The sequence below is a fragment of the Myotis nattereri genome (genome assembly GCF_964212035.1).
Source record: "Myotis nattereri genome assembly, chromosome: 13".
NCBI classification, from domain to species: Eukaryota; Metazoa; Chordata; class Mammalia; order Chiroptera; family Vespertilionidae; genus Myotis; species Myotis nattereri.
Window position 1 is genome coordinate 42,828,857 of NC_138088.1, and position 23,564 is coordinate 42,852,420.

Consider the following 23,564-nt stretch of genomic DNA (forward strand, 5'->3'; position numbering starts at 1 on the left):
ATAATTAATTAATATAGTCATTCTTTATTTTCCAGTTCAGTTTGCCAGAGCGGGTTGTGAAGCGAGAGAAATAAGGATAAAGTGGGAAATACAGAGACAGACCATTGTCTCTGGGGAGCCCTGAGGAAAGGCAATGTGGATGCTCAAGTAGAAAATGTGTCCGTGTGGAAGTAAGCTGGGGGCCCTCTGAAGACCCTGCACTGTGACTGAGGTGCCCCATCCTCTCCACGGGGACAGAAGGGACAGCAACTCAGAGATGTGTGAGCTTGACGCCTACTGGCTTCACCACCTGAGTTTAAGAGGGTAGGAATGTGGCTGTCTATTGAAATCTCATCCCTTCTTTGAATTTCAAATTCTGTCTTCTTCAGAAAGCCTTCCCTAAATCAGCCTGTGTGATCTGTAGTCAGCTTGCAGCAATTTACTACCTTATTAAATTGCATCTGTACATTATCACCTTGCCAGCTTATAAATGTCTTCAGGGCAGAAATCATGTTTGAGGGTTTTAAAGATGCCCACAATGCCCAGGGTAGGACTGAGGATGTAATAGGTGTTCAACAAGTAAGTGTCTGATGGTAAAGTTGAAAGGAAGAAACCATTAGGCTCCCTTTCTAACTTAGAAGAAGAATACCAGAGATGGTTGGGTCCCCTTCCCATATTCTCAGATCAGAGGGCTGAGGTGCACCTAGTACCTTTTTCTCTGAAGAGGGCTATCCTAAATGCAAATTAAGTCTCAAGCCCTACAAAGGACAACCGGGAAAGCACAGTCCCTTGTAAATCCCCTTGGGCACCAGGCTCGCCTCTCTGTGCCCGAGTCTGCACGTGAGTGTGCATGGTGGGGGAGGCTGAGGTGGGGTGGGAGGGCATTGGCAAGAGGGAGGAGGAGACCCCACGCAGTGATGATGTGGAGGGGATTCGCTATGTCTCCTTCCTCCCCTCACCCCTCTGTCTTTGTGCTTTTTCTCCGTGTTGCTCTCTTTGTCCCCTTTTCCTCGTCCCCTTCTTCTGCATTTGTCTGGGAGGATCCTGGAGTGTTCCTTTGATCGACTCAATCTTTCTCTGGCACTTGAGTTCTGATTGGCTGAAGGACTTAGAGGGGGGAAAAAACTTTAATTAAGTAGATAATCTCTTCTTTGGAAGTTTGGCAGCTCCATTTCACCTCCCCTTAACTCTGTTTGGGATCGCTTACACACCAAGGAAGTTGGGGTTTGAGGAGAATTCCATCCCACTACCAGGAGGAGAATACGTCCCATCTTAGCACTGCTTCCCAAGTTTTTAGAATTTTCTATCTCTGTTACTCCAGAGGATTATGTTACTTATGAAGCCTTCTGTGTGCATCTTTCTTTTCACCTGTGTCCTCCACCTCAGCCATACCTGGTAAGTAACCTGGAACCTAGAATTAGGAAAATGTATGTAATATATGGGAGAGAGCTCGTTTTCATTTCCAGGAATGTAGGGCGCGTTGGGATCTCTCCTAGGAAAAAGTGTTCCAGGGAGTAGGGCTCTTCCAAATTGTGGCTGATTTCAGTAAATCCTTAGACCCCTACCAATAAAAGAATTAAAAGATGGGGGTTCCTATTTTTCTAAATTGCTGTATCACAAATATTCTGCATGGTTTTTGGGGAAAGACAGTAGCCCTTTTTATCAAATCTTGATTTTGGCATTGTAGAGAAGAGGATGGTAGTTCAAAGCAAGTTCTACTGTATGTTGAAGACAAAAATTCAATGGGATCTTATTTTGCACTGACTTGAATGTTTTCAGAATATTCTAAGGAATAGCTCATATCATCACTTCCTAGAGATTAAAAATTAACTACTGAGTTGGTACTAGGTCAGCCAACATGTTTGAATTTAAATATTTTAGGAACCTAAACTTTCTACAAATTTGATTTATTCCATTTACAAATATTTCTAAATTGCTCAGAAAATAAGATAGCATGTGTGAAAGTGTTTTGTAAACTACAAATCACCACACAAATAATAGATGACATGATCATCATTTGCACTTAGCTCTTGGAAAACACATAAAGTACCTATACATGGAAAAATTAATAAGTACAAAATAACATGCAGACTGTAAGACCTAGGAAATGCATGTTGCCAGGGTGTCTGGGGTTTCCTCAATTAAGATGTGAGCTCAGTCTCTCTTCATCAGTTCTCATTTTGACCATCTATTTAACCAAGTTACGAATCCAATTGCTACATAAACTGTTGAGGAAGCAAGAATAGGGGTTTCTTTGCTGAAATCAGCTTCCTGTGCTAATTGAGAGTGTGTTCTTATCATAAATGAGTATAGCCATCATTATTAAAGAGTTGATAACAAGTCTGCCAAATTAATACAATTTGCCGGTTAATGCAATAATTTGCAACATTCCTGATTATAAACGGAACCACCAAATAATTGGTCGATTTTTAATTGGTATTTTAATTAAATATTTCATGTCCAAAAAAAATCTTCTTTCTCTCTCTCTCATGAGAACAAAAAGACAAAAGGGCGAGGAGACTAGTTCAGAGAATTTCTACTGATGTTCATGGTATTCTTCAGCTGATTCAGTATCCGCAAAAGAGAAACACGAGATTCCTTTCCCCAGTCACCAGGGCAGTGTGAAGAATTGTTCTATAAAAAATACCTTTACTGTGTGTTCCTTCCCTGCTGGAGGGGGTCATGTTCATTTCATTCCGATATTGACACTGCCACACTGAAAGGTGGCTGGGTTGCTTGTCTGTCCAAATTCAAGTGTCTGGATTCAAAGAGAAAGAAGAAAAAAAGAGATGTGAAAGAAAATTCTTATTTAAAAACAGGGTTTAAGAACCCCTTCTCACTTTCCCTGACTTTGAGGAGAAGTGTACAAATCTGTATAAGGCAGTTAACTTTTTTAAATTGCATTCCATAAGCCTCAATTTGAATATTTATACTTTGCTGAGTCTGGTTTTGGTGGCATTTGAAATGTGATTTTTAAATTTAACGTTCAACCTCGATTATTCTTATAATGGAACTATCAGGGTTTTGCATAAGGTCATCTTTCCCTTTGTGCCATGCAGAGAAATTTGACCAACCGCAGCCTTTCAGATGTTTCTCTTAGTACTTCATTATCAACCTTTTATGTGGGGACCTCAAAAGCATTTAACAAATAGAGAATCACAATTTCTGCTTGGCTGTTCAATTGTAGGCTTGCCTGAAATTACTGCCTAAAAGAGTTCATCAACAGAAATTCCTGGGCTTGAAAAGGAACGGATAAAAATGACATGTGCCTACAATACGCAGTTTTACTAGGTATCTCAGTGCAACATAATTGGGGGAAAGAGCATTCTCCATAGTTTTCTCTTGTCTGGATGCTTTTGAAAGAATGATGCTTTAGTAACTTGAGAAAAAATATTTTTTTAAAATTTGTTGTTTCTTAATTATTAATGGCTAAAAAAAAAATGAAAGGAAGGAAGGAAGAAATGAGTATGGGAAAGCATGTTATAGCCAAGCAAACACTGATGCTTATAATGGTGGCCAGAGATGAAGTAATTTGACTGTCCACTTCCAATACATTTACTCATCTGAAATGAATGGACCTAGAACATATTTTTCCTTAACTGTTGACTTCGTTCAACTCCAAATGATGTATCATAATGATACTGGGTCTTTCCAGTTCTCTCTCTCTCTGTCTCTCTCTCTCTCTCTGTCTCTCTCTCTCTCTCTCTCTCTCTGTCTCTCTCTCTCTCTCTCTCCCTCTCTCCTTTTCCCTCTTTCTCTCTCTTTCACTCTCCTCAACGCAATAACCAAATCAGAAAGATCCACTGGGACACAGAGGTTAACCATGGCTCTGGTCGAATTCTTCAACAGAGATCACTACCCTTAGTTTTTCCAAAGGATTTAAACATGGTCAGTTTCTTTTCTGCAGAAGAGCAAGATTACCTGAAGTCTTGTGTTAAAGCACTTTTTGCAATACATCATCCCTTGTTTCTCTACATTTATGTTTTTAGAGTAACCTGTCTATGGCTCTTGAAATTTCAACTAATGACAACATGCAAAACCCCTGATTAGCAAAGGCTTCAGTTATTAAGTGGGGGGGGGGGGGGGTGTCTTTGAATCCATATTCTCATGAAGCATCATCGTTAGCTATATATATGCAACACTTTTTCAAATGTATATTATGACCAGTAAAATACACAGCTCATTTAAAATCATTGAATTCATGGTAATGTGTTGTCCTATTAAGTTTTTGTTGAGTTTTCCCTCTAACAGATACAAAAAGAACACAGACAATCCAGTGAGGACCCACTAAGCTTTGTCACATTAGAAAGTTAGGGGGAAAAAGTCAGGTGTGAGAAACTGCTTTGGAATCTGGAAAATAATACGCCAATAAAGGAGTCACATACCTAATAGCTTCCCTAATCAGTAAAGAAAAGTTCACAGTCCCCTAAAACAGGCGGGGTCTGTGGGGTAATTCTGAGCAGGATTAGGCTGGGAGCTGTGGTGTAAGAGGTTCTAAGGCCTTGAGACATGATCAGGGAAGCTCAGTTCCCAGTTGTGTCATTGATTTCCTCAACAACTTGAGACCTGAGTTTTTCCTTTCAGAGTTTCTACTTCTCCTGCTATAAATAATAGCAACAATTACAAACTATTATAATTGTCATTATTATGATTTACAAAGGCTATATGGTCCTGAGAGGAGACACTTTTTTAAAGCTTTTCTTATGAGACCAATGCGCATAAGTCAGTGGTTCTCAACTTTCCTAACGCCGCGACCCTTTAATACAGCTCCTCATGTTGTGGTGACCCCCAACCATAAAATTATTTTCGTTGCTACTTCATAACTGTAATTTTGCTACTGTTATGAATCGTCATGTAAATATCTGATATGCAGGATGTATTTTCATTGTTACCAATTGAACATAATTAAAGCATAGTGATTAATCACAAAAACAATATGTAATTATATATGTGTTTTCTGATGGTCTTGAGTTTTCCCTTGACCCCAAAGGGGTCGCGATCCACAGGTTGAGAACCGCTGGCATAAGTAATGAGGAGGATGCTCTACAGTGCGTGTGTGTGTGTGTGTGTGTGTGTGTGTGTGTGTGTGTGTGATAATATGACACAAAGGAGGATCTCCTTTTTGTGACATTATATAGAGGTAAATGGGATATACATAATCAGAAGAAAAGGAATTTCAACCCAACCCCTCTCTCTTCCATGAAGGAGTTTACTCCCCCGACCTCTGCCCCCTTTTACCCAGCTGGGACAATTGGTTTAGTGCTGCTCTATATTGGGTAATGCTAGTCTCTCTTGGAACTGATAATGAAATCCCTTTTTTTTCTGTGCTCCATTTACCCTTTTATTTCTATTAGAGGTAGAGAAGAACTCAGAGGGCTTAGAAAGAGAGGTCAGTACAATTTTACTTAGGGTAAACTCTCTTTTATCTCCCCAGAAAGCAGATTTTTCCTCCCAGGTAAAAGATCAGACTGGGTTAACAGTTGGGGGAAACTCTGAGCTTGGTTAAGGTAAATAACAGTCCCCCTTGCCTCCCATCTGAAATGTACCTACACTCTGAGGGCCTCTTAAAAAAAACTATCATCCACTCTGGGCAGACTCTCTAGTCTCATTATAAGCCAAATTTTTATGGTTTGCTTTTCTCAATCTTTATCATAGGTCCTTGATTATATCATCTCTCTATATGCTTCTTAGGTCATAGTTTTCTCCAGACCAAGAGAAATCAGACCATAGGGGATCATTTAAATTCACTGTTATTTGCCCAGTCCAAATTCACTTTTCTTAATAGGTTGCTTTCCCAACGTCAGCATGCCCCAGTCGCAGCACAGACTGAAGCTATGCTTCAGGAGTCTCAGTAGACCCTGTAAGTAGGCCAATGGTTCAGTATTTCTATGCAGCTCCATAGATGAAATTCTTGTGTTTTCCAGGCCAAACTTAAACCATTCTGCATAAAGAAGAATTTCCCCTTCGTTCAAGACTGTAATTCTCCCATATATGCAACTAGATAGAGATAGCAATTATATTTTTAAATAAATATTTTTAATTAAAAACTGTAATTCTCTTTTGCTACCATCTCAGTCCTTTTCATTTACTTGGGCTCTTCAGGTTCACCGTATCAGACTCTGAAGTTTCCATTCCAGGCCAATATCCAGGATAATAAATAGCAAACCAATAGATGGGCCATGTCATCCTGTCTGTTGTTTCTTCATGTTAATCCAAGGTGTCTGGTGGAGCCCAAATTGCATAGATTATTGCTTCAGGCGTATTCTGTTGTTTAATTTTATATTATTGAAATTTTCTTTTTTTAAAAAAACATAGAACAGTACATATAACAACGCCCAATAACTCAGCTTCAACAGTTATCAACCCTTGACTAAACTTGCTTCATGTATACTTTCTGTAGCATTTTCAACTGCATGTATTCCCTTAGTCTAAATCTTCCAAATACTGTTGTGGTTCAAAATAGGAAGAAGAAGGGCAGGAAAAGGAACCCCCTATCCCATGTTCAAGAGATCTAGTGCCAGAAATTAGAGTGAATCTTGGGGAACATCATACAGATATGACCCCCATTGGGGTGAAAAATCAAGAACACAAATTAGTAAAAGGAGAATTTGTTACTAATTTGAGTTTGTTTCTGTTTGAGCTGTGGCTATTCAGATTGAGGTGAGGACATTTTTACCATCCACGGATTTAGTTCCATTAAGTAGTGAAAATGGTACCAAAGTGCCAAAACCTGCCAATTTTCCTACCTTGAACTGTTCACTGGTTGTTTTATAGGGCAGGTCTTAGAGTTATCATGCACACCTACCTTCTTGATCCTGACATAAACTGGCATTGTATCCATCAGTGCAATTGAGAACGTGAATATTTTCTAAAGTCTCCACTACAGGGACCAAGGTAACGAGTTCAGAAAACAAAACCAAATGCTCAGCTTCCATAATGGTCCTGGACGGGTTTCCTGCAATCCCAGGCTTTCTGGGAACAGTGGCTCGAGCTGTTCCTTAGCAGCTTTCACTCAGAGACCTCGGAACAGAGAATAAGCACAGCTTATGCCCAGTCAGAGTCCTCATTTAAATGCTAAGTGCTGAAGTGCTTTTCTGTTGCTCAGTGTTTCTCAGCAGCGTTTGCTACAATACATAAAGAAGGAAGGAAATGAGGACAAGGAAAGACAGCTATCGCTCTATAAAATATCCTGGAATACAAATGACATTTCACTTTCAGGGAATAAGATTATCCCTTGAAAATTTGTGATTTGCCTGAGAAAGAATCGCCTGAGATTGTTTGGCAGGAACCCATGACACACAGTTGTCCTGAGGGCTATCATGTGGTCTTTGCCAGTAATTATTTGTCAAGGACTGGATTTGAGATATTGTGGGATTTTAACATAAGACTACTACTAAATCTGACACATCTGTTTAACTTTGCTTAATCAACTTGTTTATAAGACTTTTAAAAAATATGTTTTAGGGCACTGCCTTATAACATAGAAAATTAACATTTATAAAACAAATTTTGGGAATTACTTATAGGGCTAAATTCCCTTTGAAGAAACAGATGGAGTTTAAATAAGTGAAATAGCTCTGGGGGTATGACCTAAACCTGTATATTCCTTCATTTTCCTTTTATACTCTTCTGGAAAAAACTTCTACTTGGCCCGAATCGCCACTGCATTTCTCTTTCCTTTCAATGCCGTCCATACTCCTTCAATGAGTCTGTACTGGTTGCTTTAGTTTCAGAACTGTTTACGCACTGTTATCTGCCTTCTATTCCATTGCTCTACTGAAACAGAGCTCCCCTCTAACATCACCTTTGTTCCCTCTGGACACATTTTTAAGTAGGAAGAAACTTGTCTTTGAAATTCTGAACCCTTCTCTTCCCTACAAGACTTCAGATTATCTTGTGGCTTCTACTTCCTAATCCTCCCCTGGCTAAATAGGAAAGAGCCCGATTTCAATTACTTATACTTTACAACGGATAAGAATTAGTCACGCTGTTCACCCTTGAAAAACATTTTTAAACTTTACTCTTTCTAATTATACGGTGAATTATACCTAGCTTAAATATCCTTGGGTATTGTCAGAGGGGGTAGTAAAAAATTTGGGACCCGTAGGATATTATTTCACAATGCTTAGTAAGGCCTGCCTTCTCTGTAATTTGGTGTGTGTGTACATATTGGGATGTGTGTGTGTGTGTGTGTGTGTGTGTGTTGGTGCATGTGTGTTGTGGGGGTCATATGCTATAGCAGATAGAGGGAATCACAAGGAAACTTGTTCAGAAAGAGCTATGTTTGGGCTGTCCTGGGCCCAAGGCATCTTGTGCATTCAATGAGGTAAAAAGCTGGCTGTCAGACATTCATTCTAAGAAAAACTTGCTTCACTGGAACACCTTCTGGCTACAGCTCCAGGCAGCTCCCTACTCTGGTCGCTCTCCTTAATCTCCCCCGACCTTTCTCCCTGTATTCTCTCTGCTAAATCTCCAGAGAGAGATGTGCATCTACATTCATTCACTACCACTTCTCCTTGCCCCTGGGCTATCACCCCAAATTATAATTACACAGTCTCTCCAGAAGTAGGCCAACTAGAGCTTCATGACCCCGAGACTTTTTATGGACCTCAAGAAATGAGATTAAAGGGTAGAGAGAAGCCAACCCTAGTATTCAAAGACTTGTGAGGAAAGAGGAGAGAGGGAGAACCAAGTGGGGGGGGGGGGGCGAGCGGAGGAGTCAGAAGGCATCGAGATGAAAGTCCTGGGCGTCGAGAGGAAAATACTAAATTCTGGATATTCATATGCAGAACCTTTGCTTTTTAAAACTATGTGAGGGGAAGAGAATGGGGGAATCCTAACTGGAATTTAAGCTACACGAACCACTGGGATTTAAACGTATCCAGGCACACTTGGCAAACTAGTGGGGCTGGCCTGCAAGAAACTTGTTGCATGAGACTTAGTGCTCTCCTGGGAAGAAACTCCCATACTCAGGGAGAGGGAGTCTGGCACACACACTTGGCCTAGGAACAGGGTCCTGGCTGTGCAAAGGGAGAAGGAAGTCTGAAGGTAGCATGGTGCTTGGCACTCCTGGTCCAGTGCCCATCTGTGTCACAGGCTATATAGAATCAGGCACATGTTCTCACCATGGCAGCTAAACTCCCAACAATACAATGCGATGTGCTACAGACCACCTCATGGGCTGTGCTAGTTTGGAGAATCACCCCCAAACAGGGGTAAATGATTGAAACATTGGATAGTGGCTTAAACCTCTCGTCCATCATTAGACATAATTGACAGAGAATGGGAACTTGCAATTTTTCATGAACTTTCTAAGATGGTAAAATAGTAATAAATAATGATTAAAGGTTTCTTCAAATGGTACCAAAGAAAGACAAGCATTGAAAATTAGAGGGCATGGATATATGGGTAATAAATATTAGGTCAAAGAAGACTGACAAACAAACAAAAGAAAGTTGGAGGTTTTCCAAGAGCTAAAAGAAAAGCTGTGACATTTGTATTTGGGTTGATCTAAAGTCCCTCCCTTTCTGCCCCAGCTCCCTAGGAAAAATATTTACTGGTGATCAGACATATTATAAAATAGGCAATTTAGGAGACAGTATAGCCCAAGAGAGAAGCTGCATAATGCTGAAAGCCGGGGGTGTTTGAGGAGCTATAGTGCCCTCGATCAAGAAACTTTGTATAGTGGTTTGATTATGGCTAGTTTATAGCCACTGTGGTGTTGGTCCCTAGAGCAGACACAAAGGGAAAATGATAGAAGGTGCCCAGAGCTCTGCTTTAGCGGTTACCCATAGCCTCAAAACTACTAATGCATCTGTATCAGTATTTAATAAGAGTTGAAAAGATATTTAGTAATGAAGAGACTAGCAAGGATTTAGTCTATCTACACTAATAAAAGAGAAAAATGGTAATTGGCGTACGGCGATACCTTTTTCATTGGCTAATCAGGGCTATATGCAAATTAACTGCCAACAAGATGGCGGCTAATTTGCATATGTAGGCACAATGCAGGGAGGCGAAAGGGAAAGCAGGAAGAAGCCCCCTGCCACTGACAGTGATCTGAAACCCAGGGGGGAGCTAAGAGCTGGGGGGCAGGGCAAAGGCGGCCCTGGGGCTGCCTTTGCCCTGCCCCCCAGCCATGATCGGAGAATCAGGCGCCTTTGCTGCCCTGGCCAGTGATAGCAGGAAGTAGGGGTGGAGCCAGCGATGGGAGCTGGGCACGGTCGAAGCTGGCAGTCCCAGGAGCTAGGGGTCCCTTGCCTGGGCCCAAAGTGAAGCCCACAATCGCGGCGACCCCCGCTGCCACTGCAGGTCCCCGCTGCCTGGGCCGGACGCCTAGGCCAGAGGCGTTAGGCCTGGGCAGGGGCGGAGCCTGCAACCGCGGGGAGCTGGGGGTCCCCTGCCCAGGCCTGACACCTCTGCCGGAGGCCTCAGGCCTGGTCAAGGGGCCGATCCGGTGATTGGTGATCGGAGGGTGATGAGGGTCAACTCCTCTGGCAGAGGCATCAGGCCTGGGTGGGGGGCGGAGCCAGGGATTGGGGGGATATGATGGTCCCCTTGCCCAGGCCTGAAGCCTGGGTCAGAGGCATCAGGCTTGGGCGGGGGGTGGAGCAAGCGATCAGAGGGAGATGGGGGTCCCCTGCCCAGGCATGATTCCTGGGCCAGAGGCCTCAGGCCTGGGCGGGGGCCAGAGCCAGTGATGGGGGGAGATGGGGGTCCCCTGTCCAAGCCTGACACCTCTGGCGGAGGCGTCAGGCCTGGGCAAGGGGCCGATCAGGCGATCGGAGGGTGATGGGGGTCAACGCCTGAGGGCTCCCAGTATGTGAGAGGGGGCAGGCTGGGCTGAGGGACACTCTCCGCGCCCCCCATACCCAGTGCACGAATTTCATGCACCAGGCCCCTAGTACACAATAAAAGGAAGAGAAAAGAACTTGCAAATGTTAATAGTAGGGGAGTTGTGGCAGAAAGTGAAGAGGACAAAAGGACTTGTCTACCCAGCCTTGATGGGAATGAGAGCAGAAGCTACTTACAGTGAAACGTTATTGTGAGAGTTCAGAATGAATGATGGAGAGAGAGTCCTGATCACTCTTGCAAATTCTTACTATTGGTAAATTAACTTGGGAGAATGGTGAGATAGCATTAGAAGCTGTAGGAAAAAGTATAGACCAAAGAATGAATTAGACTCACTTCAGGGTTGATAAGAGTATGGAGACAGTCTAAGAATGTAAAATAGCCTGGCTGGTGTGGCTGAGTGGTTGAGCGTCGAACTATAAACCAGGAGCTTGCGGTTCTATTCCCGGTCAGGGCACATGCCCAGTGAGGGATGTGCAGGAGGCAGTTGATCAATGATTCTCATCATTGATGTTTCTATCTCCCTCTTCCTCTCTGAAATCAATAAAAATATATTTTTTAAAAAGAACGTAAAATTATAATAATGGCATTAAAGCCTTCTGTGGGTAGAAGTAGTTAGCATGTTTCCTAGAGGACTGATGAGAGCTACCAAACCTGGAAGATGCTCCATCCAGATACAAAAGAAAGAGGAGAATGGTCACCAATTTATTACTGTTGTAAATGGAGCATCCATTTTCTAGAAGATTGAAGTAGTAATTGTTGGGTTTCTCTGGTAACTCATGCTATTAAGCATCATAGCATGCACTTATTGGCCATTTGTTTACCTTCTTTGAAGAAATGTCTCTTAAGATCCTTTGCCCATTTTTTACTTGGGCTATCAATGCTCTTTGTATATTCTGAATGTGTCTAATCAGATATATGACTTACAAATATTTCCATTCAGTGGGCTGTCTTTTTACTTCCCTTTTTGGTGACTTTGGGAGCACAAAACTTTTTAATTTGATGAAATCCAGTTTATCAATGTTTTCTTTGGTCACTTGTGTTTTTAGTATCAGATTCACAAACAAAACATTGCTTGACCTCAGATCACGAAAACTTAATATCTATATTTTCTTCTAAGAGTTTTATAGTTTTAGTGCCTACATTTAGGTCTATGATCTATTTTGAGTTAATTCTTGTATATGGTGTGAGATATGGGACCAACTTCATTCTTTTGCATGTGGAAATCCAGTGGTTGTTCCAGCACCATTGGTTGAAAATACTAAGACTAGGCAAGGTTTAAGAGAACAGTGTGGGCAAAGGTTTAGAGGTATGAATGCATGGTATTGGGAATAGCAACTGCTTCAGTTTGACTAGACCAGTGGTCGGCAAACTCATTAGTCAACAGAGCCAAATATCAACAGTACAACAACTGAAATTTCTTTTGAGAGCCAAATTTTTTAAATTAAACTATATAGGTAGGTACATTGTTATTAACTTAATTAGGGTACTCCTAAGCTGGCCTTTGCTAAAAAACGTCCTCAATCTGATTGAAGTACGTTCGCTGAGGTCGACCCCTTCCAACTCTCCCATCCACACTCGTCTTGCATACTTGTTTCGTCTATCTCCTTTTGTTCATCCTCTCTATATGTCCAAACCATCTCAACATACCTTTTTCAATCCTCGACACTACATCTTCTTTCACTCCAAGTTTCCTAAAATTAACTTAATAAACTTTACTTAAAGTTTTAAGTCAACTTCGCACTGTACATGCGCATCCGCACGTGGTATTTTATGGAAGAGCCACACTCAAGGGGCCAAAGAGCCGCATGTGGCTCGTGAGCCGCCGTTTGCCGACCACTGGACTAGACGATTGGACAAGTAGGGATATTTCATGGGAAATTAAGCTGAAAACACATGTATGGTCAGATTATGGAGAGCCTTGAGTGCAAGAGTTGAAAAACTAAGGAAGATCCTTGAGCAGGATATCAGAATCAGGCTTTAAGAAGATTGATCTAGCTGCAGACTGACTATACACTGGATTGGAATGGGGTAAAAATTATAACTAGAGAGGTCAATTAGTAGGGCTTCTACAATGGTCTAAGTTGGAGGCCACAAATAAGATATGACAGTGAGAATTCCTGAGAAAGTGAGAGAGAAAAAAGGGAGCTGGTAAGTGAAAAGTATAATGGGGGTAAAACATGCAAGTCTTACTGATTAGATAGTGAAAATGGATTGAGAGAGATGTGGGGAAATAGTGGCTCTATTAACAAAACATAGTCAAGTCAGGAGAAGTGTCAAGTTCAACAGGGAATATTAGTTGGCTTTTATTTATTTATATTTTTTAAAATATATTTTTAAATTGATTTCAGAGAAGAAGGGAGAGGAAGAGAGAGATAGAAACATCAATGAACCAGAACCGGTTTGGCTCAGTGGATAGAGCATCGGCCTGCGGACTCAAGGGTCCCGGGTTCGGTTCTGGTCAAAGGCATGTACCTTGGTTGCGGGCACATCCCCATTGGGGGGCGTGTAGGAGGCGGATGATGAGTGTTTCTATCTCATCGATGTTTCTTTCTATCCCTCTCACTTCCTCTCTGTAGAAAATCAATAAAACATATTTTTTAAAAAAACACATCAATGATGAGAGAGAATCATTGATCGGCTGCTTCCTGCACACCCGACACTGGGGATCAAGCCCACAATCTGGTCATATGCCTTGACCGGGAATGGAACCGTGCCCTCCTGGTTCATAAATCGATGCTCAACCACTGAGCCACACCGGCTGGGCATAAGTTGGCATTTGGACATACTGTCTTCTTAATTTGAAACATTCCCAGTGGAGAAGTCTAGCATTCATTTGGTAATGCAGCTCTGGATCTCAAGATGAAAGGGCTGGAGGTAAAGATTAGGGAGACATTGCATAATCACGGTAGTTAAGACCACAGGCATGAATAAGGGTTTTTCTCCTATTCCCCTATCTCTGTAGATAGTTGCCCTTCTGTGTTTCAGGTGGACAGCATAATGATTTGATGTGTGTGTATATTGTGAACTGATCATTACAATGCGTCTAGTTAACATCTATCACGACGAGTCGTTTCTTAATACTGGCTATTTTGGTTATGAGCAAGTCAGCCACAATGGTTCAAATATATCTGCCAATAACTCAGGGTTTCCAACACAAGTCAGTTTATGGGAATGCTGTCCAACTAAGGCTGGCAGTCGTGTCTCACGGCAGTTGCTCAATTAAATCTGATTAATCAATTGAACTAGACCAGCACGTCATACAAAACTTTACATATTGCGGCGCCCTTGAGGAAGGAAGAATCCTCCAGTATTCTGCGCAACACTCCCCGCGATTCCAGCCTCGCGTCCTCTCACAGGGAGTCTCTTCACCCACGCTCATGGCAGAGCTTTCTCCTCTGTCTACCACTTGATATTTGTTTTGTTGCTTTGCTTTCTTTCCTGACGCTGTCCGTCCTGGGGGACGGGAACTAGCCTCTGTCTTGCCTGGTAATGTCCAAGCGTCTTTGGCAGTTATCTAACAGAAAAAACACCCTCCGGAGCCAGAGCAAGCAGAGGGCCTGGCTGACTCCTCTGACACCGCTCTTTCAGGAACAGAAATTTATCTGCAAACCCATAATGGCTTTAGCAGTTATGAATTCATTTAAATTGTTTTGAATTTATTTTTGTTCTTTGCTGGTACTACCACTCCCAAGATAGTAGTACTTTTTAGTTAACTTAATTTTGCCTGCCAAGCTTTGAAGTTTTAGGAGGGTTTTTTGTTTGTTTGCTTGTTTGTTTGTTTGCTCATTTATCTCTCTTTAACAAAAGTGAGAATTGAAAATGACTGACAAAACATGGAGTTGCAATGTGAACATAAGAGCAGTGACAGACAATAAATTGTTAATAAAAATAAGTGCAGAGGTAAGAGAGAGAGAGAATGACCTAACTTAACACAGGGAGAACAGCAGTCATAGGAGCTCTCCATCAAATCAGGATCTTTCATCTTCATGTTTAAACATGTTTACTCCTGTATTTTTCACATACCCTTTTCCCCTTACCAAGCTCTAAAGTTTTGTTGACTACGTAGTTTTTTATGATTTTCTAAAAACCTGTTACATTTCTTTCCAAATCTTTTTCATCTCTCACATGGCAGCCTCCCAGTTTATGATACTGTTTTTCAAAAACCACCCACATTTTAGGTGTTATTTGTGTTTGATGTGAAGAGAGTCGGCTAAGCTCTTTTCACTTCTGATGATGGCCAGCATCTTATTGGCCTTTACATTTGCAGGGTACACCAACTTTTATGGAACAATACATAATGATTCCCATGTTACTTTCTTCCATTATAATGGGAAAAGAGCAATAATAGGTAATATATTTGGGTTAATTTTCAAATGCCTATCCTGAAGTCCATTTGCCAGGTTATATACAGGTATGTATACATTGAATTTTTAATTTTTATATAATTATAGACTGGCAGAAGATTGCAAAGAAATGTGCAGGGAAGTCCTACACAAGCCTCTGCCAATGGTAACATCTTACAACTATCCTATAATATTTATAAAGTTCTACAGTACAATATTTATAAAGTTTATTCAGACCACCAATTTTACATACACTCGGTGTGTATGTATAGCTCAATGCAATTTTGCCACATGTATAGCTTTGCATAATCACATCGCAATCAAGACACTTAATTCTACCATCACAAAACTCTCTGGTGTTATTGTAGCCACATGTATCCCTCCTCTTTAACCCCTGGGAACCACTAATCTATTCTCCAGCTCTATAATTATGTATTTCACAATTATTACATAAGTGAAATCATGCAGTATGTGTCCTGTTGAGATTGGCTTTGATCACTCAGTATAATTGCCTTGAGATTCATTCAAGTTGTTGCATGTATCAGATGTTTACTCCTTTTCATTCCTGAGTAGTATTCCATTGTATGGATGTACCACCATGATTTTAATATTTTCATTGATTTTCTTTTAGAGAGAGGAAGGGAGAGAGAAGGAGGGAAAAACATTAATGTGATAAGCAAAATATCGATCAGCTGCCTCCTGCATGTCCCCTGCTATGGATGGAGCCCACAACCTGGGCATGTGCCCCTGACTGGGGAATTGAGCCAGCAACCTTTTGGTGCATGGGACAATGCTCAACCAACTGAGCCACACCAGCCAGGCCTTGTACCACAGTTATTATAACCACTCACGCTTTGAAAAACATTTAAACACTTTCAAATTTTGGGTTATTATGAATAAAGTGCTATGAGCATCCAAGTATAAGATCCTGGATAAAAATAAGTCCTCATTTCTCAAGGATAAATGCCCAAGAGTGGAACTGCTAAGTTGTATGACAAATCTATTTTTAGTTTTGAAAGGAACAGCCTAGCTATTTTCTAGAGTCAGATTATTTATTTTTGGACTTTAATTACAATCCAATCCCTAGAAAGATATTCTACTATTTACATCTTTCTGATTAGAGAACTGAACTACCCTCCTCAGAATCCAGGTAGTCCTGGATTCAAATCCTGATTCAATAATTTATTAGCTGGGTGACCTTAAATACTTTTTTGAGTCCCAGATTCCCTATTTGTAAAATAGGGATAATAATGCCTGCAATAGTAAGGATTTAACAAAATCAACATGTAAAATACTGAGAGTAGAGCATCTATTACACAGTAATGAGTTAATGCTAGCTCTATTCCCACCCATGGCAAAATAATGACCAAACGTTACTCCCAATACTTTTGGTATTTGAAAAGGAGCATAATACATATTCTTTTTTATTAAATAAGTGGTCTTTAGTAGACTCCTTATGCATAATTTTTCCTTGGCAAACCATTTCCCCTTTCTTCCCATCAATTATATTTTCTAAAGTAATCCTTACAACTCTTGGCAGCAGAAATGAGTTGGTGCATCTCCATTACGCTCTGTGGTTTTGTTCTCTTCTAGGTCAGTGAACAATTTTCTGATGACTGGTCCAAAGGTAAGAAAAATATTCCTTTGATTTGTTTAGATTTCACTAATCTTAGCTTCTTAACTGAACACTATACGTGCTAATTTCTTTTCATTATATCCACACTTTTTATTGTGCTGTACCTATTACAGACAAAAACTGTGGCACAGAGGGGATTAGTGACACAACCCACACCACACAGCAGACTAGTGTCAGAGCCAAGGCAAGAACTCACGAGTATTGATTCTAAATTTACAGCCGAATTTCTAAAGCTAGACAAGTCGACAGCCTTTCACACCATCAGGCTGCAGTCACACAACCTTCTCAGGGAGGGGAGGAATGCAGTCTTTACAAAGCTGCTATTGTACTGCATTATCTCTAAGGACATTTCCAGTTCCAAAATATTATTTTCTAAGATGGTAATGGGATGAGAACAGTGAAAATTCATAAATTATGTAATTTGGGAATCACTTTGGAGAGGCAGAATAGTGTAGTGAGTAAAGTCAGGTCTAGTGTCTGATAAACTGAATTTTATTCCTATTTCTATAATTTGCTAGCTGTGGGATCTTGGGCAAATTGCTTTACTTCACCTCTCTGAGCCTGATTCCTAATCTATAAAATGGTTCCTATTTGACAAGGTTATTTGTGATGTTAAATGAGACAACACATTTAAAGTGCTTACTCTGTCATTATTTTGGAGGGATGGGAAAGTGGGCAGGAAGAGAGGGGCCTGGCCACTTTGGGGCAAGTGTCTCCAAGTCCAGCTTTTGTAAGTCTGAATTTTGACCCCTATGTCCCCAAAGGCTTACCTGATCTACTCCAGCAGCGTGGCAGCTGGTGCCCAGAGCGGGATTGAAGAATGCAAATACCAGTTCGCCTGGGACCGCTGGAACTGCCCTGAGAGAGCCCTGCAGCTGTCCAGCCATGGCGGCCTGCGCAGTGGTAAGGAAAGCCTCGGCCACAGCTCCCTGGACCCCCTGGCCACAGGTTAGAGCCCCACTCCCCAGGGAAGGCCCCTGCCTCCTTATACCCTAACTCCTCACCTGGTCGTTACTCTCAGGTGATCTCCCTCTCTGGGATCTTCTCTGTTCCATCTCTAGCTCCTTTTTCCTACCTAAGAGCTTTCTCTTTCTTCCCCCAAACCCTCACTGTTCAACAAATGGACCTCATCAATTGGCTAATGGCTTCCCCACTATATAAATAACATCAGGAGGCAGGTAGGGTCATAATCCCTCATTCCTCTCAGCCCCTTCCTTCAGCAGGCTCAGCAGCCAGGTACAAGGCAAGTGGGGACAGACCTGGAGACCAGATTTCCCTGGAGAAGAGAGAGTGGCCATGCCAGTAAATAAGGGCTGGCAGTCAGAGGTTCTTTCAGAACTGGTGGCGCATGCCTCTTAGACTTCAGTGTTCCAGGAGGAAGTGGGATGGGTTCTTGATAGCCTGGCCTTCAGATTCCTCTCTTCCTCAGGCTCTTTCCCACCGAAATCCTTTATCTAGCCACCTAATCACAAAGGGTATGACTTGAAAAGATGGGAGGGGAGAAAGGAAGGGCTGAGACCAGGGCTGGAGTGGACCCTGGAGAGTAAGGAACATTATAAAGGTGGGTAGAGCTGGGATCGGAGGACAATGACTGTATTAAAGGGAGGTGGCATGGCTGGTGTTTCTTTGGGTTGCGACTCCTCTCTCTAACTCACCCAATTTCTGGTTCCTGCCAGCTAACCGGGAGACAGCCTTCGTACACGCCATCAGTTCTGCCGGCGTCATGTACACTCTGACTCGGAACTGCAGCCTTGGGGATTTTGACAACTGTGGCTGTGATGACTCCCGCAACGGGCAGCTGGGTGAGTAGTGATATTGGGGGTGGGTAGGGCAGGCTGGTAGAGTTCACTTAAAGAATGAAAAGCTTGATGGGTAGCTGGGTGGGGTGCAGAGGAATTGTATTCTTCTAAATCTGAGGAAAATCAGGGTGAACCAGTTTAAGCCCAAACCCTAATGTGTCAAACCAGGTTGAATGCTGCACGGGCTCTCCCTCACCTACTGAGTAGTTTCCTTAATTTAACACAATAATGATGAAGAACATTCCCCACGGAGTCGATCGGTCACTCTCTCAAACACAGTGGGGACATCCTTCCATATTGTCTGTCTGTCTCCTTTCCACTCTTCCTCACTGTCCCAATCCTCCCTGCCCTGCGGCTCAACTTCCAACTTAGTTGTTCCATATTATTTCAGTTGCTCCTCTCTCTCTCTTTCTCTCTCTCTCTCTCTCGCTCTCGCTCTCTCTCTTTCTCTCAGTGCTCGCGCGTTCCTCACCTCCCTTCCAGCTATTTTGTCCTTCCTGGAAGTCAGTCGCTGACGGGCACATGCACACTCTGCCCAAAGGCCAGAAACTGTATGAAGATGGGCGCGCAGGCACCTTGCAGAGAATCCACTCGGCAACTACTTACGTCATGGAGTCCTGAGCAGATGATAGGCTACACGTGGGCGCTCAAAAGTGGCAAAAACAAGTCTAGGCTGAAACTAATCTGGAGACAAGGCACTCACCCAACCTTAATCTCAGATTCCCAATTAGAAACAGCTGCTCAACGACCTTCCCTCTCCCCTGCTCTTTTCCAGGGGGTCAAGGCTGGCTGTGGGGAGGCTGCAGTGACAACGTGGGCTTCGGAGAGGCAATATCCAAGCAGTTCGTTGATGCCCTGGAGACCGGACAGGATGCCCGGGCAGCCATGAACTTGCACAACAATGAGGCCGGCCGCAAGGTGAGTCTTGCAGCCCCTGGGGTTGGCAGCTGGCTCCATCCATTACCACGCCTAAGTGAGGACAACTCCTCACTTAAGTTTGGGAAAACGAGGTACTGAGGCGTAGGCGGTACTAGACGCCTAGCAACGTCCTCCCCCCCCCCATCCCCCGCAAGAAGCAGAGACTCCTCCCCACGCGCTAAATCCCTGGCCCGCTCACTCCTCTCCCCCCAGGCGGTGAAGGGCACCATGAAACGCACGTGTAAGTGCCACGGCGTGTCTGGCAGCTGCACCACGCAGACCTGCTGGCTGCAGCTGCCGGAGTTCCGCGAGGTGGGCGCGCACCTGAAGGAGAAGTACCACGCAGCTCTCAAGGTGGACCTGCTGCAAGGTGCTGGCAACAGCGCGGCAGGACGCGGCGCCATCGCCGACACCTTTCGCTCCATCTCCACGCGGGAGCTGGTGCACTTGGAGGACTCCCCAGACTACTGCCTGGAGAACAAAACGCTAGGCCTGCTGGGCACGGAGGGCCGAGAGTGCCTGCGGCGCGGGCGGTCCCTAGGCCGCTGGGAGCGCCGCAGCTGCCGCCGGCTCTGCGGGGACTGCGGGCTGGCGGTGGAGGAGCGCCGCGCCGAGACCGTGTCCAGCTGCAACTGCAAGTTCCACTGGTGCTGCGCGGTCCGCTGCGAGCAGTGCCGCCGGCGCGTCACCAAGTACTTCTGCAGCCGCGCGGAGCGGCCGCGGGGGGGCGCTGCGCACAAACCCTCGAGAAAACCCTAAGGGTCTCCTCTCCCGCTCCTTTCCCCATTTGACCTCACGGCCCACACTTACTCTGAGAACTTTCTGAGGTTTGAGCTATTGATCTTCTTTGGACGAGGATGAGAATAGATGGTCCTCCTCCCCGTCCTAGTTGCCCTAACGCTGGACCTAGCCTATGGAGCCGTAGGAACAGGAAGACCCCTGCTCAAATATACAGGGCTCACAGGGGGCTGGGGGTGGGGGGAGCCTTGGCTTCTCTCTTGTCCTTTTTTGCGCCCCGCCCCCTTTTCTGCCAGGTCTCTATCACAGCTACATCTTCCTTCTGCAGAGCCACTCCCCAGGAATCTCTAATGCTTTCCTCTCCCCTTCTCCCTTACCCTCTTTCCCTAAAGAGAAACTGTGAGAAAACTGACCCAGGAAAAGCATGTGTTGGGGGACCGGTTCTTGGGGCAAGGGTTGAAGATGGGGAAAGTGGGTACCCTAGAGTGCTGCCTGCTGAAAACCCAGGGTGCTACTCATCCTGTGACTCCGTGTCTAATGGACTTTACCGGTGGGACAATGACTTCCTGACAATCACCAAGGTGCTCCAGACACATACCCACAAGGTCTAGGAACTATGTAAGGTCAGATGGCCAGTCATTTCCTACCCTTTAAGTTACCCTCCCTGCCCCTAGCCCATTGCCCCCTAGCAACCATCTCTACCTCTTCTCCTTCCCCACAGGATCCGTGTTCCTCCGAGCCAAGACTGAGCTCCATAAAGCCAGTTTCCCATTGGGTTGTGCACCTCTAAAGGCAGGTATAAGAAAGGAGGAGCTGGGACCCTTCCTTTTCACTAACCTGGTTCTCAAACAGGCAGGATTCAGGGCCTTGGATACCTTCCTTTAATAAGTAAACTTTCTGCCATGAAACTAGAACTAATAGGAAGTTCAGTACCTTGGATTTTTGATTTATTGCAGTCGCTGTGATATGTGCCTTTTCCAGGGATCGAACTTATTCTTGGGGACATAGAGGAAGGCAGGTGGAAGATACAACCTCTAGGCCAGTGATGGCGAACCTATGATATGTGTGTCAGAGGTGACACGCGAACTCATTTTTTTGGTTGATTTTTCTTTGTTAAATGGCATTTAAATATATAAAATAAATATCAAAAATATAAATCTTTGTTTTACTATGGTTGCAAATACCAAAAAATTTCTCTATGTGACACGGCACCAGAGTGAAGTTAGGCTTTTTCAAAATGCTGACACGCCGAGCTCAAAAGGTTCACATCACTGCTCTTGGCCCTCCCCTTGGTCCCACCTTGCCAGAAGACCATCCTCCGTAGAGCCTCACTTTCCGGATGGCCTAAATAGTTATTCTGGCCTGAGGCGAATCTGCCAAGGATTAGTCAGTCAGCCACATAAATCTTCCACTAACACGTCCACTCAGGAGTGAGCGCATGCTGCTGTGGTGCTCGAGTCTCCTGGTTCTTGTCCCAGAAGCAGTGCAGCAGGGACCTGCTTAGGAGAGAGGGCCATGGGAAGGGAAGAGCCAATCCCCGACCGTCACTCTGCAGCCCAGGAGCTTCCCAGCCAACTCTCTTCCTTTAGGCCGGCCGTGGGTCTGCTCTTGGGAGCAGAACTGGTCAGATGCTAGACAACCTCATCCCGCGTCTCCCAGAGCAGGAGAAAGCACAGAGATGGTGTGGCCCCAAGTAGGTGACAGGGGCCACGGCTCTAGGGGCCAACCTGTGAGTGTAAGGGCTCCCATATTCCAGACTGAGACAGTGGCCAGGTCAGACCCCCAGGCCCTGGCCTCATTCCTATGCCTCTTCTGGTCCTAACACTTATGAAAAGAGCGGTTCTCCTTCCTTCCTTCCTTCCTTCTAGGGGACACACTTCCCTTCAGGGTTCCCTAGCGCTGTATTCCCAGCTCCACCAGCAAAACGCCTTTGCTTCTTCCCTCAGCTTTGATCTGGGTCTCTTGAGTCTCCCAACTTGCCCTTCTTCCTTCATCAAGCAGCAGCATATCCCAACCTGGCTGTCCCACGTGGCGGAGTATTTGACAGTGTACAGTAAGAAACCTGGCAAGACAACTACAAAATCTAAAAAAGCACGATGTTGTAAAGGAAAGCTGCATTCTCCAGGGGAGTCTCTCAGCATAAAAGCAGGAGAACTTTTGTCCTTCATATTTGATAACTTCAGGCCAATACCCAAAACATGTCACACTGCCAGGTAGTTCTTTCACAGGTTGTTTGTATTCCCAAATGGATATATTTGATACCAGATACATTCAAGTTCTATAAAGAAAACATTGCCGAGTTACCTTACATTTGTATTGCTTCTCTCCCCGCCCTCCGCTACACACACACTTTCTGCATTATCCATTCATTCATCAACGAACACCAGAGTGGAAACAGAGTGGTAAACACTACATTGCTCTCCCTGCATTCATGGAGTTGAGATTCTCTCTCAGACTCAATCACCAGGGCTGTGTTCCCCTTACAAACGTGGACAACTCCAGAATGGCTGCTTGGGAAAACACCTTCCAGTCAGCTAGTCAAACCTTCTGTTTCATAGATGTAAACTGGTGCTGAGAACGCTGTCTGGCTCGTTCCATCGGCTAGTACGTTACCATGGGGTGGGCAGTGAAACCCAGGCCCCTTCTCTCTTGGGTGCTCTTTGGGACAGAAACAGAGGGAGGTCCTGAGAAGTGACAAGGACTCCGGCGGTGGGGGGTGGAGATGGTGTAAAACACTGTCTCCTTCCTGTCCCTGGCCCGAAAGCCTACACACAGGCAGGGCTTTCTTTTCTTGAAAAGAATCTGAGCCTCAATTGGCCTTAGCAGCAGGTTAGGGCAGAGACAGAGACAGGGTCAGGCTCAGCGCTGGTGGTGCTGGTGGTGGTAGGAGGGGAGGGCAGGACAGGGCACTCGCCTATTGTGGGTCTGGATTGGATGCTTCCACTCATTCATTTCCTTTTAATTAACCCGCATTCCTGGAGGAGAAATATTTATGTTGGCTCCCATAGAGGCAATCCACAGACTGGAAAGAAGGGGGAAGAAAGCCTGCCTTAGCAAAACAATACCTCTAAAGAGCTCAAGAAGAGAAAATAGGAGAACAAAATGCCATTAAAATAGCTTTCTACCCCCACGGGAGTCAATGAAAACTTCATTTCACATGCTAATCCCCCACTCCGCCCCCTTCTCTTCTCACAACACCTCTTCCGAAAGTGTTTGGGAAAAGTCCTCGCAGTCAGTACACAGCTCCCTGCAGCTCAGACTTCTCCTTGTGTTAGTTCAGGGCCCCAAGTGGGGCTC

At 44.1% G+C, this 23,564-nt stretch overlaps 1 protein-coding gene across 1 annotated transcript; it reads left to right on the top strand.

Moving 5' to 3' along the window:
• Positions 1–1,306: 1,306 nt before the first annotated feature.
• Positions 1,307–20,288, top strand: WNT8B (Wnt family member 8B; the record flags this gene model as incomplete). The annotated part of the gene is made up of 6 exons (XM_081105236.1): positions 1,307–1,374; positions 16,770–16,803; positions 17,577–17,715; positions 18,489–18,614; positions 19,387–19,529; positions 19,743–20,288. The coding sequence occupies 6 exons, from the start codon at positions 1,307–1,309 to the stop codon at positions 20,286–20,288; spliced, it is 1,056 nt and encodes a 351-aa protein (XP_080961362.1).
• Between the last annotated feature and the right edge of the window lie 3,276 nt (positions 20,289–23,564).